The sequence below is a fragment of the Anas acuta genome, chromosome 3, assembly GCF_963932015.1.
Source record: "Anas acuta chromosome 3, bAnaAcu1.1, whole genome shotgun sequence".
Classification (NCBI taxonomy): Eukaryota; Metazoa; Chordata; class Aves; order Anseriformes; family Anatidae; genus Anas; species Anas acuta.
The window spans coordinates 102,692,175-102,712,247 of NC_088981.1; the positions used below are offsets into that span (position 1 = coordinate 102,692,175).

Below are 20,073 nucleotides of genomic sequence, written 5' to 3' on the forward strand. Positions count from 1 at the left end.
TATGCTTAGGTTACCTGGCATTTTACATTTTAGAGATTTTTCTTAAAAGAACTTTTTCAAGAGCTCTCACTTATCCATAAGGGAATACTCTAGCAGAAGGGCAGCAGTCAGTGTGAGGCCTCTGACAGACTTCTGAAAAATCTCGAATCTGAAAAATCTCTTCTGAAAGTCGTGTCCCAGGCTGCCCAGCGAGGTGGTGGGGTCTCCTCCTTGGGGACCTTCAGCAGCCGCCTGGCCGTGGTGCTGGGCACCCTGCTCTGGGTGGCCCTGCTGGAGCAGGGGCTGGGCTGGGACCTCCTCAGGTCCCGGACAATACCAAAAGTGAAATACCAATACCAAAGTGGGACAATACCAAAGTGAAACAATTATTTCTATATGTAAAACTCACCCAAAATAATATTAATGAAAGCACTGTGATCAGGATAGCACGGCGTGTAAAGCCAGGGAAAAATTTAGTCATTCGAAGCATAAATCTCTGGAGCAAAGAGAGGGGTAGGTTTTCCACAGCAATAAATGAAGCTGCGCTTTTGTGCCGCGCTCTTCAACTCGCTGCGACAAATCCCAGCACTGCGATGGACCGAGGAATTTCAGTCCCCTGCCATGGATTGCTCCGCCGTGGTGAGAAGCAAGGCAGGGCTCATCACAGCAAGTGCACGACACTGAGGAAATTGGAGAGCTTTAGCGAAAAGCCAGCAAATCCCACCTCCTAAATCAAGAAGGCTTTGTGGCCGTCCATCTATGCTTTCCACATGTGGTGATGCTGTGTGCTGAGCCAACGCCGCCTTTCTATCCCCGGGCTGGGAGCTTAGAGGTGGCTGTAACACATCACGCACGGCTCCGTGTTGCTACTGGAAGAAGAGCTTCAGCCAGCTGCCAAAAACAAAAACAGCGAGCCCCCTCTCCGAAATGTATTCCTGTATTTCATACGGAAGGGAGAGTTGACAAACAGTTGGTGAAGGTAGCGATTCATTGGATTAATTAAATACCTGATTTCCAGAAGAAATGAGAATGGGGTTTGTTGAAACTGAGGCAGCCAACCTCAAGAAGTCAAAAGGTTTAAGGCAATTCTGCTCCTCGTGGGTTCAGGGAAAGTTGAGCAGAAAGGAGAAGATCCCCAGAGAAGTGCAGGAGAGAAGAGGGAACTCCCCCAAGCCTGGCTTTATCGCTTGATTTGGGATTAATCCAGGTTGGCTCCAGCAGAACAGCGTTTCCTGGCTGGGCTCCTCTGCTGCGATTTTACGAGCAGTGTATTCATAAAAGTGAATTAAGTGGGCAGCTATTTCGCCCAGAGCTCTCTGCCTGGACCATCTCAATTCCCCACCCTGCGGATTTTATTGTGTCTGGACAGGGCTGGCAGGGAGGCCGATCCGTACGGGAGACGAGGGCTGGTTTGGGGGCTCTGCCAGCCAAACGGGGGCTGGCTGCAGGACCCGGACACGCTTCGTCCCGATGCCCGCTGGCAGCTACATCGCTCCCAGCTCCTGGGCTGATAATGGGATTATTCAATCTGCTCCAACCTTTTTGCAGTTCTGGCCAGCCTTTGCTCCTCTCTCCGAGCGCTGGTTGGAAATAGGTCCTCCAAATCCCAGCTGTCAGCTATTTGGGCCAAGATTTTTTCCCAACGAGAGCTGTGCGCAAGCTGGAAAGCATTAAAACTCCCGACACTTCCAACCTTTCAAAGCAAAACAATAAAAATAAGAAACGGTGGAAATCCCGGACTGATGAAAACCCTGGGAAGCCGAATATATGGGAGAAGCGGATGCCTGCAGCTCTGCGCTGAAGCAGAAGATACAAACCCACATCATTTAAAGCGCACGGGGAATTCTCTCCAGTCAGCCCCCGTGGCACGACGCCAATAAGTCGATGATATGTTTAATGGGAGCCCGGTGTGACAGCGAGATGGGGATTCAAATACAGAAGGAAAAAAATAATAATAAAAAAGATGACAGTAGGGGATTACATTTCCATTCGTGCTGCATTAATCAATGATTAGGGTATCTACCTGCGTGCCCATAGGCCCCTGAGCTATTTATACAGCAGAAAGCTGAAATAAGTGGATCCTCAGAAACCCATAACTTGAAGCCCTTATTCCCATATTCCCACAGAAAGGTCTCTGTTAAGGACAAACCGTAAGATTTTCCAGAGCTCGGATGTAAAGCTTTAAATGCACTTTCAAGAAGATTTTAAAATGCTTTTCCCAATGTAGGAAATTGTCTATGGACCATGAGCTGAACGTGGTGGTTTGGACAGTGACATCGCAATGCGTAGGAATTCAGCACAATTTTATTATTTGGGCAAATGATGAATGATTTATTACAGTAGCCATTTGCTTAAGGGCTCAATTAATAAATATTTATGCAGCTGTCTCTGCTGTATGTGTTTTATCAGCAGAACTCCGGTGTCTACGAATGATGTCATTGAAAACCAACATGTATTAAATAGTCTGCTCAGGGGTACGGGAACCCGTGTAATAGAATGCCTGATATTAATGGGATTCCCTGAACTTTTACTGGGAGGCAGCCAGATACACTTATTGGAAGTACAAGATTTTGTATATTCGGTGGTTTAACTGCCTCGCATTAAACACCAGAATTACCATGCAAAAGCTTTGAAGAAGGCATTAGTAATTTATGATCCCTTAGCCATACCATTTGAGATGGCAAAGTTATGTACACTTGTTGTATTTTGGCTGTTATGTCTCCAGTTCCATGCACACAGCCATCAAGGGATGCGAATTTCCCTCTGCCACCCCTCGCAGCTCTCGGCTTTCTGTGGCGTTTCTTTGCCATTCGTCTTTGCCAGGCCAGGAGGCAAGCTGTGAGCTGTGTCCCAACAACCACCCCAACGTGCGGGTGCTCTGGTCTCCAGGATAAATTCTTTTTTTTTTGGGAATAGCCCCCAAAAAACTGTCCTGAGCTCTCTGTGAGGAAGTGACTCCCTCAGCAGAAGGATGTTTCCATTCCCGTTGGCTGGGATGCTGTAAAGGGCTTTGTCAGGAGCCGGGAGGGAATCTGTCTGACATCCTAAACATCTGAGTCCTCAAAAGGAAGCTGCGGGGAAAAGAACTGAAGCACTTCTGCTGGTGCATCATCTTCTCCAAACGCTACTTCTGCCCACCTCTTCCCTACCCGTGCCCTAATCCACTCCTTCCCCGTAACACAAAGCTGCCTGGCCACAGACTTGGTCCACACAGGGTGGTGCAGGTCGACGAGCAGCAGTAGGCAGAAGCCATCGTGATCAGCCCTGGCAATATTTTGGCAGGACGTGTGCTTCTACACCGAGCTGCAAGGCTTCAGTCACAGATTTCCTCACCACCTTTAATCCTGGAGCTGGGCCTTTTTTTCCCACATGAAAATTACATGAGAAATCTCACACAGACAATTATTTATGCACCTGATTTTGCATGGACGGGCTGGGTGAAAGCAGGAGCAGATGCACACGTAGAGATGCTTCCTCACCACTTCCAGTTCTCTGAATTATATGGAATTTTTTTCCTTTTTTTTTTTTTTTTTTTTTTTTTTTTTAAGCCTGTCCTCTGATCTCTCTCAACCTCTTGCTTCCAGAATTTCATCACAAAACTTCCCATAGCCGGTGTTGTGTTTGTTTGGCCATATTTACTTATTTCTAATTTGGCACTAAAGCAAAGAAGACAACACAATGATGTGAGCCTCCGTGCAATACAGCAGTTAAACAACACTTACGCCTCGGAATAGAAAGCTTCCTAATTTTTATAGCTGAGAGGATCCAGAATGATCCCTGTCCCTGCAGCACACATAAATAACCTGCTGGAGAAGGCAGCCTTGGCTATTCCTGCCTCGGGCAAAGGCAAACCCATCCGTTGGGCTGCATTTGCTCAGGGACCTGGGTGCATTGGTGGGTAATGCAGAAGGATGGGGAGCTCCAACGGGTGCCTCAAGGGGGCTGATGCTGGGTGAGAATAGCCCGTGGTTTTAATTGTGTGGTGCTAATTGGTGCTGCATAATATCGTGTGTCATCACTGCTAGGGCTGCTGGATGCCATATTAACATGTCATATTAGCAGCTACATGCAATATTAGAGTAAGAATCACCCAGATAATGATGAGTGAATGTTGATGGAACCAAACAAAGTGCAGCGGAGTTAGAAAAGCACAAGTGTGCAGAGTTCCCCAGCACTGGGACACCAGTGGCTGTCACCACTTCTTCTCAGCCATGGGTGTTTTCTCCATGCAGCAGTACCTGGGAAAAGAAAGCAAGTGGTTAGAGTTAATAGGAAACGTGGCAAAATATCTGCAGCTGTTCCCAAAGGGTTGCATAGTAAAAGTCCTGAGAGTTAAACAACCGCCTCCTTCAGGTGCTTCACTTTGTGGTTTTGGGGTTAAAAATCTACTGGTAAAAGTGACCAGGAGAGAGAGCAGGAGAGAAGGGCAGAGGTGGGAGGAAAAGATGACCCAGCTGGGTGTACGTGTGTCACGAACGACAGCCCCCAGCCAGATCACTGTGGCCATATCTCCAACAAACTTTGGGTACAGAACCTCACCTCCTCCTCTAGGTGTGACCAACCAGGGCAGAATGAAAGCTATAAACCCTGGAATTCAGCTGGTGTTAATTTCATGATTCATTCATGGATTGTTAGGGGGAAAAAAAAGTAGCAAGCATGCATTTTTCTGTATCTTTTTTTGCCTCAGATGAAGACCTAGGAAAAAGTGGTCTGAATTTTCTAATTTTAGTGCGATGTAGGGTCTTTATGATGCTTTTATGAGTGAGGCCAGGAGAATACATAAGCTGTGCCTTCACCCTTCCTCAAGCCCTGCTTCTTAATGCAAGATGCTCACAGGACTACTCCCAGGAAGGGATGGTTAAGTGGAGAGCTGTGAGGACTGCAACTGCATATTAAATATATATAGATACATTAATAGTTAATTTGGCTTCTCCCCAGACTCCTCACATATAACTTTAGTTTCCTAAATGATGAAGACTTCTGAGCAGGAAACACATCATCTGGAAGGCGCCCAGCAAACCCAGGGAGCAGCTCCGGAGCAGCTCTGGCCACTTGGATCCTCCAGCACCCATCGCCCCAGGTGCCAGCAGGTGCTAAAACCCTGGGGCACAGCTTCCCTCTCTTTTATAGCCATAACATGGCCACATGTGTGATCTCTGTGTGATCAGTGCTCTCCCTCAGCGGTTGCACCCTATCCAAAGGGAGATGAAAACACAAGGACGGAGGGTTCAGACTCCTTGGCAGTGGTTTTGTTTCCCGATGCGCTGTTATGGAGCTGCTCAGCCATGTCCTGTGTGGGTGGCAGCAATCTCTGTGCCTCTGCCAGCACCTCTTTTGAAGTGAAGGGTCACATAAGACTCTTTTCTGTTGTTGTCAACCTGTGCTTCAAAGTTGTTTCAGACTGGCTTTGTGCATGGATTATCTGAACAGGTTTCATTACAGCGTCTTGAAAGGACCTTCCTGCAGGTTTAGGAAAACACCGAGCTAACTACTGAACAGCACGCTGCTTTTTCTCATGGGGTTGTGAATGAATAAGGGGGGGAGCAGACAGATTGTCACTTCAGATGATAATTCTGCTACAGGTTCATCTATTCACCTTCTTTGTGTGGGCCTTCCACTTGCCAAGCAGAGGAATGCACTCAGCCACAGCAGAGAGGCAAATACAGGTGCTTTCTCACGACCTCGCCAGAGTGTGAGATACGCTAGGCAGTTGGAGTAGATGATCCTTGAAGGTCCCTTTCAGCTGAGCTATTCTAGTCTAAATGCCAAGGCCTATCATCCTGAACACTGCAAACTCTTGCACCAGGCCCTAAACACCAGGTAACCAGCCTGGTTTCGTTGGGGAAGAAATTGCGGGTTTAGATCTGCCTCGTGATATTTCAAACTCCTTGTCCTTCTGGGTCCGTATGGGAGAACTGTGGTGTCCCCCAGATTCCTGCTCTCTAGTCTTTGACGCTGAAGTTCTTACCCTACATCTGTTTCCCTTCCATTTTGTCCTCCTCTGTACACCCGTCCTGCCCCACGTGTACTCCTCTGCCTGCGCTGGGTCTCGGCGTAACTTCAGAGTGGGGAATATTCCCTGGGTTCCTCGTTCCACCTTCCTGGGCTGGGCAGGTTGGACATTTTGGCAGGTAGCAGTGTATGTGCTTTTCAGCTTCTTGGTCTGAAGATTATTTCATCATGGATTTTAAAAGGAAGCATTTTGCACAGCAGTTTTCCTTAAGCTTTTCTCATCATTTCCATTTTTCAGTATCAGGAAATTAATGATGAGGGGAAAAACCATTCCCTTGCCACCACCCTCCAATTCATTTATTCCAACCTCCACGTATCTACCTCTGCCTTATCTCGCCTTTTCCCACTTCCCTGCCTCTTGAGACGGAAATGCTGATCAGATGTGTTTACCCATCTGGATTGAGCTTTGTAGGGCTTCTCCCACTTCAGAGACCAGCTCTAGTCCCAGCAAAACACGATGAGCTGCAGGGAAAAAGAACTAACCAACCAACAAACGTTGGCAAGGCTGCAAAACGTGGTGTGTCTGTAGGAGGAATATATTCTCAGGCTGGGGAAATAGTGAATTTTCACAACATTGAGGCAGGTAATCTGGAGGAGGCTGGAATTTTCTTCCTAGCACTCCCTAGTACAAACAAACAGCGCTGAGAAAACAAACTTGTTTAGGTGAGAGAGGGCTGAATTAAACAGCGGTACCCATTTGTGGTCACCTAAAGCTGCTTCTATGCAGATCCCTTATCTTTGTTTACTCTTCTAAATTGCCTAAATGGTGTGAGCAATGCTGGGGATGGGTGGGGGCTGTTTATGCCTTTGTTTGGGATTGCTTGCCCTTGTCATACAGACATGGATAAGATGAAAATAAGATTCCTGGCCTGGATTAAAGATCTTCTTTTTCTTCCTTTCCAGTGCTTGTGAAGGATACTTAGGGCACATTAGGATTCTACAATCAGTAAGATTAATTAATTAAATTCCCTTCACTACCTTGTATACCACTTCACCACCCTGAATATACTCTTGAATTAACATGTAGCGTCTTACTTGCATGGCTAAAATGAAAAAAAAAAAGGAGTAAAGCTTGTGAAGGCACCAGTAATTTGGGCACGTGGCCTCTTTACCACGTTATATTCATGAGAAACAAAGCATCTATTTGCTGACCATTAAAAAAAATCCCAGGGTCTGTAAGAAAATCCAGTACTCAGAAGTTTTTCATGCAATAGGAGTAGAAAACAAGGGGGAAATAAATAACAAAGGCACAACAGGGAAAGAAATCCTTGATGCAATAGCAGGCTATCACTCCAGAAGGATGTGCTGTGGGATTACGCACTGACCTGACTAAGGGAACTGGTGGTGCACAGATCGACAGATCCATCGGTGAGTGGTGACAGGGCTGCTTCGGTTTCCCAAAGGTGAGCTAAGGCTGAACACATTCATCTGTGGTAATTGCTGCACACACACACACACACACCTAGCCCGAGCCTGTGGCCAAGAGGGCACGATCCAAAACCCACCAAATGATTTTCCACTGTCCTTGCTGGGCTTTGGATGGGATCTTGAAGTTTGTACTTCATTAAGCAACCAGTTTTGTATTTAAAATGAGGCTAACAACCAGTGCAGGATCACAATGAATACTTTTAACGGCATTAAAAGGCCACCAGGTGGGCAATTTTCAATCACAATTAAACCACCGTCCTCAAGTAGAAACTGTGCTGTTTAATAAATGAAGTCTTAAGATGAAGTGTGTCAATAATCTTAAATAAATAAATAAATAAATAAATAAATAAAGCATGTCTCATCCCTAGTTTTCCTCTTCCCACCCTCATTGCACAAAATCTCTTAAAAATTCATTTTAGTGTTTTTCTTCTGATTATAACACTAGATCCTCACAGAGCCTCAGTTACATCTCGGCCCTGGTCAGAGCCTTTCTGCACCTTGTTGCCCCCGTTGTGTAACTGGCACCTGAACCAAAGCCGTGCAGTTTTTTGGCACTGCAGGAGCCTTCCCCTGCTACTTGCCTGTGTATTACAATAATAAATTGTTTTAAGGAAATTGTGCAGGGAGAAGGGAAGGAGGAACCACCATGGCTCTGTGCCCTTGCCATGATGGTGTCTTTAACAACCATCCCCATCCCAAATACCCCAGTGTGTAGAGGAGCTCAAATATATTGACACGTTCTCTCCAGCCTGGTGTGAACCTGTCTAGGTCCCACGGCACGCTGTAATTTAAAGGCTTAATCAAGCTACAAATACTGATGGTGATCTTTTCTTTCTTCAGGAAGAAAAAAGGATGATGAGAAAAGGAGGGCAGAATCCATGGGGGAATGAGGTTTTAAGTCAGAGCAAACCTATGCCTCTGTTTTACTATGCTTTCATTTTTATTACTATAATAGCAATCATAACTGCTTTTTATAGCCCTCCTCTTAAAAAATCATCCATTAATTGCATAGGTTCCTAGAAACTGTATTGCATTTTTCAATTGAATGTTTGCTGCTTTTTTTTTCTTTTTTAATGTTGTAGTTAGAACGAAAGGATAGGTTTTTAAACTCTCATTTTAAAACTGCAACCCTGCGTAAGTGCTTAGAGTAAAAAAAATATTATAAAGGTTATGTGCTGAGGGTAGGGAATAGAAAATGGATTTTTTTTCCTTAATTGTAAGGAAAACTTACTTTTCCAGGACTGTGTCTAGTCACCTTGAACATGCCTGTCAGTGCTGAAGAGCTCTGCATCCTGGGGCAGGTGATCCTACCGGTCCTCCCAGATTCCCCTGAACCCCACTGCATTTTCCTTTTGGCAGAAGCAACTTGGGAAGTCCAGCTTTGAGTCCTGAACCTGGAAAAGTTCCGAAAACAGAGGTTTGCATTCTGCTCGATTTTATTTTTTCTAGATTTGGCTGTTGTTCACATCCATGTATTCTAATGTAGAATACTCTATTATTTATTTTTTTGGGGGACAAACCTTGGAAACCCACTCCCAGTGCTCTGTGAGCCCATGCCTTATGGCCTCTTGGAAGCACGATGAAATGAAGTACCACAGGAAAAGATGCAGGGATTTCTTGAGATTTCCAGTGGTTGAAACCATGGTAGAAGTTGTGTGTTCCTTGTTCTGTGTCTTTTACAGATTTTCTCCTAAGACCACATGCCATCTTACATGATTACCCTTAAATTAATGGAGGAAAAATAAATCATTCTGAAGTGACCATTAAGGATATCAATAGATATCAATAGATATCCTTAATGATATCAATAGATATCTCCTGTTTGCCACAACAATGTTTGAAAAAGAGGGAAAACTGAACTCTGGTAAGCACAGAGGATATGTTGGGCTCATCTGTTAAGACTCATCCTAAAAAGAAGGATGTCTCAGGATGCTTTCACACGCTGCTTGCTTTGCAGCATGTTTTGTGATATTAATGATTGTTTGGTTATCAAGGACTTTGAATGCGGTATCTCTTTTGAAATGCAATTTAACGTAGAGCTTCACTAGCGTGTAACTAATTAAAAAAGCTTCTGAAGCTGAGACGCAGCTCACTGGAAGGTGTGTAAAAGCATGTATGGCTGCTCAGCATTGAAGTCCTGTGTCATGATTCAATAAGCAGGCTGATTACCAGCTGATTACCAGCACACCCACTTACCTCAGCAGTGGCTTCTCCGGCTCCTGGAGAAGGACTCTAGTGTCACAGTTCCTTCTTTTTCATGCGAGTTTCCGAAATATTTAAGGTCTGCCACTTGGAGAGACTTTTAAAATTTGTGTTAAATAAAACAGATTTTTAAGACATCAGCTAATGACACTGTGAAATTGCTGCTACATTAAGATACTGAAAAAACCACCTCATTTTTTTTACAGAACTGTATGCCGGTATCCACACATTGGTATTGCACACATATAATTGGGGCTCATCGTGAGAAATGATGGGTGAGAAAAGGTAAAAGAATTGCTTTATAGTTCGTACTGCAACCTCTGTTTGTTTGTTTGTTTGTCTGTATTTTAACAGGACCAAGACTACACTTTACTTCTCTGCAGGAGCAATGACCAGAGAATGTTTTTATTTATGGATTACGCCCATCAGTGATCCCATCTTTGCCATATGTTATGGCATGTGGGGCAGCTTTAGGGCCCTGGCAGCCGTACTTCTTGATGGTAATGGAGGAATAGTGGAGAAAATAAGCCTGTGACAGAGATCTATAGAGAACGATTCCAAAACTTATCAGTACTTTTGAGGACTTAACTAATTACATGGTGAAAAACGCCCTGTGAACAACAACAATCGCTCCCCCTCCACCCAGGCTTTGCAGAATATAATGAACGTGCTACATTTCTTCTGGTTCTGCCACTTTCTGCATTTCCCTCTTGTCTTATGTTCCTGCATCCCACTGCCCACCGTGTGCTCCTTTGCTGCAGTTACAATCAGCAGAGGAGCTGTGTGCTGCACTGTGCAGGTACTGAATATGCACAGCCATGCGCACGCTTACTTAATTGGCAACCTCCAGCATCCTGTGGGATTTGAATTCCTTTCCAGGAGCAGCTGTTCCCAGCAGGAGTATTTGGAGCCCCTTCATGAATCCCGGCTCCACAAGGTGGCTCTCGATTCCTTTGAAAATACCACTGCATTTGAGGATTAAATGCATCTGAGAATGATCTTCAGGGCTCGATGGATGCACAAGGCTGTTGTGGAAACCAAGATCCCCTTTAGTATGCTGCGTATTTTTCTCTCTAGGAAAAAAAAAAAGAAAAAAGCAAAAAAGAATTAAATAAAAGGCTAGAAACTACACAAAATCTGACACAATCAAAGTAATATAACTGGATGGTAGAGGTTAGCAGTTTAATAAACCTGGAAAATGAGAGAATAAAGGCATTATACATGCCTGCAATGCGCAGTGGGATATTCAAACACACACTGCCCACTCTGTTCCTCTGTGGCTGCTAAGATCACTTTCTTTCCTGGAAGTGGCCTTCTCCTGCTGTGTAGCCCTGTAGAATGAGATGAGCACAGTCACCAAATCCTGAGGGTGTAATCTGTGCTGGTAGGGACAGAGAGAAAGCAGCTTGGTGCTTCTCAGGAAGAGAACCTGCTGGTGAAGGCCAGGTCCCACAACAAGGTCTTTACTTGCCTCCAGCATCCCCAGGCAGCCAGCTAGATCTCTGCCCACAAGTTAACGTGGTTTCAGACCACATGAGGAGTTTGAACCTAAAGGGTTTTGCCCCCTAGAGCAGCTCATCTGAACACGAGGTCCCTCTCTGAGGTCTGTGCCTCCAACACAAACGGTTTGATGATCACAGATAATCAGCAGCTCTCCGTGTTGTGCAGCCACAGGTGAAACTGGAGTGAGCCTGTGGCGCTGCAATGTGCCCGTGTGAGATGGGCTGGGCTGCAGCACATGTGCAAAGCAGAAGGTGATGGTGCAAACCCCGTGCTCAGTGCATGACTCGCTATGTCTGCCCTCCCTCCTGGCTGCTGCTTTCACCAGTCAAAAATTCAGCTTTACATTGTTCACATCCTAAGAATGGCACAAGAAAACCTGAGTAAACTTTGGAAAAAAAAAGTTGCATGCTTTCTGTTTTTTTTTTTCAGATGTTCAAAGTCATATGTGCAAGTTCACTAGGGCCAGAAATGCATGTTAAAAAATAAAAACCTGAGAGCTGAAGCTGGACAATAAACACTAAGTATCACAAGGCAATGCTGGGCTTGTCCAAGCTGTAACATTAAATTCATTCGTCTTGTTGCTTCCCTCAAAGCTCCACGTGGCTCAGTCCCTCCCTGGTTGTCCTCCCCTGCCAAGCTGCCTGCAAAGCCTATGCTCCATCAGCATTTCCCTCTTTGTTCATTCCTGTTTTCACTTCTCACACAACTTTCTCTCCACAGCTTTGTCTCCATTGCACTTTTGCTTGGCACAGTTTTTCCCTTTCTGTGCTGTGGTCTCTTTTAGAGATCAGTTAGAGTAAATCCAGCTGGTTCAGATAAAAGCATCTCCGTCTTGTTTCCCTAATTTGTCTCTGAACACAAGTTGTGCCATGAAGAGACTTTCCTTTTTTGAAGGTGCAGAAATCAAATTGTGGGTGCTAATAACTAGGTATATTTGCTATAAACTAGAACCTGGTAGATCTGCCCTCTGTTCATCTTCACAGTCTTTAGAGCAGCTGAGGTTGCATTTCTGCTCCTACTCTTTGTAGTAGGTGTCTGACAATGGGTAAAGTTTATATTGGGCTCTTGGGAGAAACCCTGTTGCAGAAGTTCTTATCCTGGAGCCAGTACAATTTCGTGAGCAATATCCTGAAGGATAGGCCAAAGGACACGTCTTCCACTTCAAGATGTAATTTTTGCGTTTTCACATGTGGAAAGTCTGCAGTCAAGAGACAGAAATGTGATATCAGCAGTGGAAGCCGGTTCATTAAAAATTCAAATCAATGGAAACAACAGGACATATTATTTATCTGAGCCTTGAATCAATCTGACTACTATGCATAATGATCTTAATTAGAAAAGTGAGCTGAAGCAGGAAGACAGTCTGTCTCCTGGCTTTGAAATTATCATACCCCTATCAGTATGCTTGGGTAACTTGTAATTAGGGACAAAGGTTACACATCATTTTATATGCTGAAAAACCGGTTTTAAGCATGTCATTTCAAAAAATATTTAAGAAATAGATAGAAGACTTGCTACCCCTATTATGCTTTGACTTTTTGCTACCAGATTACTAGTCTGCGCTAGTTAGTTGATGGTCTTAGGAAATACTAATAGAAGCTTTGCAGTTATTTAGAGCCTAGATATGAACAGATAACTAGGACCACCAGTATTACTTTTGTACAACGTTCCTTAAAAAGTTTGGTAGCTTTTCATATCTTTACTTCACCTGCAGAGTAAGCAGAGTAAGTGCTTGTCCATTACACTGGTATGCCCAGAACTACACTAATATTGGTCCCCATGCAGTCCGTCACATTTTCCTTCTTTTCTTCTTTATCTTCAGCTGCTGCCCCTGCAAATGAAATGTTCTTATTTTGAACAATTGGCAGAGTCCTGTGACTATGCTTCCTCTAACATTTTTTGTGACCAGCTGTAATTAGAAAACAGAAGTCCTACCTCTGAGGTCCTGCCTTCTGAAAGCATCAAGGCAGTCACTTCCATGTTTAATTTAAGCAAGTTCTTCAATTGAGTTAAATCCACTGATTTAATGGCCCGTGGCCCACTCACAGCATCATCAGACACTAGCACAGCCCTTAGCAGGAGCAATGCCTGTTGTATCGCAATATAGCTGCTCTGAAGATTTTCAAGATAGCTTTTCATCTTAGAAATTCATTACAAGAAGATTCAACGCATGAAATGGCCTGGCTTTCCCAGAACTGCATTTTCACAAACAAAAAAACATGGAAATTAAAATCACAAGTAGGATCTGTTTCATCAGAATATTAGCTCCGTTTCTGTGAGGCTGACAATCACCTCTTTACCATGTCAGGAATTATATGCATAATTCCTTTTAATGGGTGTTACAAATGTTCATCCCACACTGAAAAAAAGATCACAGTTGGTATGAGTAATAACTTTTTGTCTTGAACATAAACAGTTCCCCTCTAGCTCTGTACATCTCCTCCAACATCAATGTAACCACAGCTGTCAAGGGAGCCTCACCTCTTTCTATGTATATTTTAGCTTTAATTTTTTCCCATGCTTTCACTTAAAGGATTTTTTTTTTTTTTAAAGGGGCATAAACCTGTTCTCCAATTTTGTGGGCAAATTCATTGCAATAACAGATCTCAGTGTGTTTAGACATCTGTAAACATTATTATTAGCGTACCAGAAATTAGAGACCTACATCAAGATCTGGGGGTTTGGTGGTGGTTCTTTTTTTTTTTTTTTTTCAGTGAAGGTGAATTTCAGATCATCTTTTCCCTCATTCAAGGATCCCCAAGCGCTTTACATAGTTAAATGAGTTCTTCTGGTCTCCTTTTGTAAAGGCACTAATAGTCTCCTTCAGCAGCTTCGGCAGGGCCTCCGGGGGACATGGTGCATGTACACAGGCAGGAGGATTTGAGGACACTCAGTGAAGAGGCACTGTGGTGGCCTGGGGGTAGAGAAGCTTGTGTCTCCACTGGAAGTGCACCATGTTCCCTCGAAGGTGAAGACTCCTTATCTCTTCATTGAAGCCCCCATGTCCCCTCAGAGGTGAAGCATCCATACATGTCAGCTCAGTGAAACACCCCATGTCCCCTTGAAGGTGAAGTCCCCATGTCACCTCAGTGAAGCACCCTATGAAGGACTCTATGTCCCCTTGGAGGTGAAGCCTCCACGCCCCTTCTGAGGTGAAGTACCCATACATATCACCTCAGTCAAGCACCCTGTGTCCCTTCAGAGCTGAAGCCTCCATGTCCCCTAAGTGAAACACCCCCTGTCCCCTCTGAGGTGAAGCCCCTGTCCCCTCTGAGGTGAAGCATCCATGCATATCACCTCAGTAAGTGTACTGTGTCCTCTTGGAGGTGAAGTCCCCACGTCACCTCAGTGAAGAACATTATGTCCCCTTGGAGGTGAAGCCTCCATGCCTCCTCTGAGGTGAAGCAATCGTACATATCACCTCAGTGAAGCGCCCTGTGTCCCCTCAGAGGTGAAGCCTCCTTGTCGCTTCAGAGGTGAAGCATCCATACATGTCACCTCAGCAAAGTGTGCCACGTCTCCTCAGAGGTGAAGCCTCCATGTCCCTTAAGTGAAGCACCCTGTGTCCCCTCAGAGGTGAAGCCCCCATGTCCCTTCAGGGGTGAAGCCTCCATGCACATCACCTCAGCGAAGCACCCCGTGTCCCCACAGCGATGGCACACCCACGTCCCCTCAGCGGGGACCCCCCCATGTCCCCCCAGTGTCCTTCTCTCCCCCCGGGGACCCTGTGTGCCCCTCGGCGAGCCTTTCCATCACGCCCCCGTAGCCCTCACCTCATCCCGCTGCGGGATGGCGGCGGGACGGGACCCCGGGCACTGGGGCAGGCGGGAGGGCTGCAGACAGCCGCCACCAGCCGTGACCAACACCACGGAGCCATGTCGGGGACCACAACCCCGAAACAGCCCCACAGGAGGCTCCCGGCCGAGCAGCGGGGCCGGAACGCAAGCACCGGGGCTGGCGTTTCCGAGCCGGGCCGCGGCGGGGCGGCTCAGTGCGGTTGCCATGGTGGGAGCCCCGGGGCGGCTCCGCGGCGGCTGCCGGCATGGACGAGGAGGAGGCGGTGCGGCTCCGGGAGCCGCGGGGGCGGCTGCTGCGCCCGGGGATGGCGGCGCTTCTCCGCCGGCCCCTCGGGGGCTGCGGGCGGCGGGGGAGGGCGGAGGCGCCGCGGGGATGGGGGCGGCGGGCGAGGGCCGGGCAGGGTCCCCTCAGTCCTATTGGGGTCCCCTCGGCCCCTTTAGGGTCCCCTCAGCCCCTTTAGGCTCCCCTCAGCCCCACTGGGGTCCCCTCAGCCCCAGCAGACCCCTCTCGGGGAGCTCCTCGGCCCCAGCCCGCGCATGTGGGGCTGCCGCAGCCCCGCCGCTTTCTCCATTTTTCTAAGGGTTTCCCTCTGTCCTCCTTCTCCCCCCATTTTCCCTTCTTCCCCCAGTTTCTCTGAGTAACCCTTCCCCCTGAGCACAACTCTCCGCCCAGTCGTGCACTCTTTCCTCCACATGGTTCTTTACGTTGCTGCAAGCTTAGTTTTACTTTCACCTCTCAGCATCTGCTTTTTGTCTTATTTAACTTCCTTTTCATTTCATGTAGGTGTTTTTTGCTCGTTTTTCATGCCATACCCAGTGTGGTGTGAACTATTATCCCCCTTATACTAAAATTCACAAAGTATCTTGCCACCTTCTTGTTCAGTTACCTACAGCTAACAGCAAATATTACTTGTTATCTCCACAAGCTAAGATAAAGGACACGTGTTTACTTGTCCATAAATAATTTCCAAAGCTCTGCAGTAGCCTAGTAATAGCGTTACTTGTTGTATTTGGATGCATGTGAAACTATTTTTTTTTCTTTTTAGAGAGATTTCAACGAACGCTGCGCGCAGTGTTCAGACGTAAACTGGGGCCTTACTGACGGAGGCAGGTTTTATTGCAGAACTTGCCACAATGTTACTGAGGTAAAAACCGAAGCTATTGACCTTCAAATAGGTTTATTTTGGTTGTTTTGTTTGTTTATTTGATTGTTTTATGTAAGAAAATGTTTGTTTGTTTTTCTCCTTGACATTAGAAGTTGAAGGCATTATCATGATTCTTCCTTTTTAATGCTTGAGTTAACACTGTTGCAAACAATTCTGTTCCTTCAAGGCATAAAGTTTAAAACAAGCCAGTGTTGGACATGGTGCTGCTGTAGCCATAGTGCTGGTACGATGTCTGGATACCTTTAAAGTATTGCTTGGATATTGCTGCACTTCAGTTCAGTGCTGGTGTAGGCAAACTCTGATGCACATCACCTCTATATCCAGAATAGTCATTCTCTATTTTTGGTATTTCTGAATTAAAAATGTCTATTTGTTTTTAGTTTAGGAGAATTGAACCAATTCCTCCATTTTATTGTATGGTGGAGCAATTGACACAAGTTAGGCCTGGCTTTTTCTTGCTAACATCCATTACTGTTTTGCAGAGAACTAGAGATGTTGTAAACACTGAAGTTACTTGTAATGCAAGAATACAGACAATCTCCAAAGGTTCAAGAAATCGAGGGAAAAGCGGTATGTATGTGCTTAAGAATGCATTCTGCTTAAGAATGAATGTACTGGGTCAGTTCAGTCAAGGTTTGCTTAACACATTGTCTTTGACAGTGGCTAAAAGCTAGAAAAGACCAAGAGCAGGAACATAACACATCCCCCAGATGCTGTGAAAACCTTCAGCAGCCCCAGCTTCAGTGGCACAGGTGCCTCTGTGAAGCTGGTGGTGGATTTTTTGCGTTGAGCAGAGCTGTGCATTACTTACCAACACTTTGATTTGTGCAAGGCAATACTCACTGAAGATACCTATGGCATTCATTCAGATGTGGTGATCCCTTTGGTTCTTCCTTGTGTGACTATCACAAAAGAGAAAAGTCATCTCTCTTTGTAAGGGAGGTGTGATGGTGCTCTGACTTAAAGAATGTTAGCTCAGCTTGCGTTGAAGGTACTTGGCCCTGTGAGCTACACAGAAACCGATGTGGATGAGACTTCATCCAGTTAAATACCTAGAGTAGGGTAGTGCAGCGTTACATCTTCTATCCTAAGTCACTTCTACGCTTCTAATTTCATGGCTGAGAAGTACACTAGTCATTACATACGGTGATATGCTGTGTGTGTTATGGTGAGGCTGCTGCTGTAGCTATGAACTCATGCTGTGATGGCTGGGTAGTTGTTTTACTGTTGTGGTCACTTTCAAAGAGCAAAAATGCATTTCAATGCTGACTGAAGTGTGGGGTTATTTTTATCTCTGATGGGCTAACCTATCTTCACTGTACTGTGGTGGCAGTAGATTACTGCGTTACGTTAAAAAGAACAATTGTGGGAAAGTGAAGGGAGGAGTGAAAAAGGGAGCAACCTTAACGTCTCCACCTGTCTCTATCCTTTATTGCTCCTAACGTCTGATTTGTGTACCATTCTGAGCTTTTTACTTCTCCTTTTGGGGTTGTCATTAGCCATCCCCCATGCTAAAGAAAGAAATCCTTACCTACTGCAAGTCCCTTCTGCAAGTGCAGTTACGTTACACTATGGCAGCTTATTTTCCTACATTTGTAGGAATAACTGTATCTCTGGATACCAGATAAAGCTAATATCATAAAAGCAGGGCAGAAATTTTTGGCAGATAACTTCTAAGATGGTGAGAGGCAAGCTGTGATTGGAAGGAACAAAACTGAAGAACAGGTGTGGAGGGAATGCAGAGGAAATTAGGAAATGTGGACAAATTTTCAAAGGCCAAAAGCCTATAAGAGGGACTAGCAAATATGGAGAGGTGAGGGTGAAAAGTAAATATCGTGGTGTCTGAGGAAATAGTGAATAGTTTGGAACAGGCCCTCTCCTTTCAAAATTAACCTTTTGCTGGGATGTGCTAGAAGCATTGAATGTCTGAGAACCTTTCATTTAAGATTGTAAGATTCAGTGAGAGACAACGGTAAAGAACATGGCGATACTGTTTTTTTTTCCCTGACTTACCACTGCAACATAATGTATTCCAGTTTTCTCTGCTGGGAATGGGAAAGAAAAGATTGTATTTAATTTTTTTTAATGATAGGTTCTCAGCTATTTTAAAACTGGTCACTTGACAACTCTCCACTCGATTTCAAATGCCGTATTAGAAATTATTGTGAAACACATTATTGCTGGGAAATGTGCGGAGAAAGCACTTGTTCAGTAATGTTTCTTGTTTTTTAAGAATGAATAAATGGAAGTTAATGGAATATTCAGTGTAGCTGGTCTTTGCTCTTGGATCTGAAGTTACTTAATGGAAACATGTCTCTGTCCTGTCCTGGAATGAAATATTAAGTGGAAATAAGTGTGCATACGTTGTTTTTTTTTGTTTGTCTGTTTATAAAGGAAATAAAAAGCTTTTTCTTTTTTTAAATTAGAGGAAGGCTGGGAATGGTACGTTTGTGAAGGCTTTCAGCTTATACTCAAGAAACAAGCTGAAGCTCTGGAAGCACTAGGAGTGTGTCCACAAATGAAGGTATGTAAAGATCAGCCTAAGTTCTCCACAGTATGAGTGTGCAACCAGAGGTGTTATTTAAAAATACTGTAATTTTGCAAGTGACTCAAATAACCCCCCTTTTAAAGAACTACTGAGTACATGTAAACAAACTTAATTTTCCTGGTAATTTTAAAACATGATTTATAAATTGGAGGTAATGAAGTCAGAGCTGGAATAGAATTCAGGTTCCTGAATTAGCAATTATGCTCTGTTCTCTCAGAAATTAATGGTTTTCTAAACCTTGCACTAATCATTGTCCATTTTCACTTACCAGGATGAAATTCTGTGCAATTTTTGGAGGCGTTACCTCCAGAAGAGCCAACAAGCGTATTGCGACAGACCAGCTGGTGAAACTGTCAAGGCATTATCAGTAAGTGAAAAGCTCAGATCCCATGAGATGTGGAATATTTTTTTAAAGAGCAGCAATATAAACCTTTGTTTAAGCTACATACCTAGCTCATATTAATCTCATGAAGAATATCTTCTAAATGGGGTACCACATGTCTGTTTTTTCCCTCCATTTTAAGAAACAAACACTTCTGAATATGGAAAGTTGCTTATTTAAAAATAGTTTTTTGTCTTGGCATACATTGCGTGTAGATAGAGCAGAAATTATAATAAAAAATACGTTATCCCAAAGTTACTTATTTCATCAAACTTTATAAGTTGTGTACTTTATTGTAGCAGACTGGAATGTAATGGGATCACTAGAAATCTTTTTTTTTTTTGTCTTGAGAAATATTTTTAAAATATTTTTGTAGGCTTTCCTTACACACTGGTGGTTCACAAAGCAAGTTAAATCCAAGATGTTCACATTTCAACTTCATTTACTGTAGATCTTGCATTTGTTGTGTTTTATTTTGTTTATTCAGATTGAAACAGTAACTAACAGTAGATAATACTGAGATTTATTTACAAAAACAGGTGTGTGATAGTAGTACAGACATGGATAGTGAACCAGACAGACCTAGCCTCCTTCACTTGTTGTCTCTCTCTGAAAGCGATGGAGATCTACAGACAGATTGCAGCTTTGCCTCCTCAAGTGGCAAGGTCTCAGGTAGGAGCAATGACCCGAAGTATCTGGAGACTGTTTCAACTGTTTTTGTAGAGTTGTACATACCTCTTACGTGTAGTTGTATAGAACAAATTTGAAGAACTTCTTGACGTGTCGTTAGAAAGTGCAGTTTTCAGTCCTATTTGCCTCTATGGTACTTCATATTCTATCAGAAACAGAAGACTTTTTATTATTTAATTTTATTTCCCCTTCCTACAAGGAGATGGAAGTTGAACAGGGCCTGGAAATGCAGGAGGAAGGTATTTTATAACCAGATTGCTCCACACGTCCTGTTTGCAAGGGGGAAAAAAAAGTGCTATTAATCTGCAAAGCTAGATGTTCACAAACATTGCGGTGCTAAAGAATAAGCACTTAAAGTAACAGCAG

At 44.5% G+C, this 20,073-nt stretch overlaps 1 protein-coding gene and 1 long non-coding RNA gene across 3 annotated transcripts in view; one reads left to right on the top strand and one right to left on the bottom strand.

Moving 5' to 3' along the window:
* Positions 1-2,255: 2,255 nt before the first annotated feature.
* Positions 2,256-10,690, bottom strand: LOC137853089 (uncharacterized). Its single transcript, XR_011094231.1, has 3 exons — positions 10,454-10,690; positions 8,651-8,813; positions 2,256-4,217 (listed from the first exon to the last, which is right to left on the bottom strand). It is a non-coding gene; the product is annotated as an uncharacterized lncRNA (long non-coding RNA).
* A 4,351-nt stretch (positions 10,691-15,041) lies between these two features.
* The window catches only part of TAF1B (TATA-box binding protein associated factor, RNA polymerase I subunit B), a 48,499-nt gene continuing 43,467 nt past the window's right edge, over positions 15,042-20,073 (top strand). The window contains exons 1-6 of one of the 2 annotated variants that reach the window (XM_068678570.1): positions 15,042-15,184; positions 15,968-16,066; positions 16,570-16,657; positions 18,514-18,611; positions 18,907-19,002; positions 19,557-19,689. In XM_068678570.1, the coding sequence (XP_068534671.1) occupies positions 15,167-15,184; positions 15,968-16,066; positions 16,570-16,657; positions 18,514-18,611; positions 18,907-19,002; positions 19,557-19,689 (532 nt within the window). In that variant the 5' untranslated portion in view covers positions 15,042-15,166. Of the gene's footprint in view, positions 15,185-15,214; positions 15,702-15,967; positions 16,067-16,569; positions 16,658-18,513; positions 18,612-18,906; positions 19,003-19,556; positions 19,690-20,073 lie in introns of those variants that run through there. The other variant, XM_068678569.1, reaches the window with a different exon arrangement.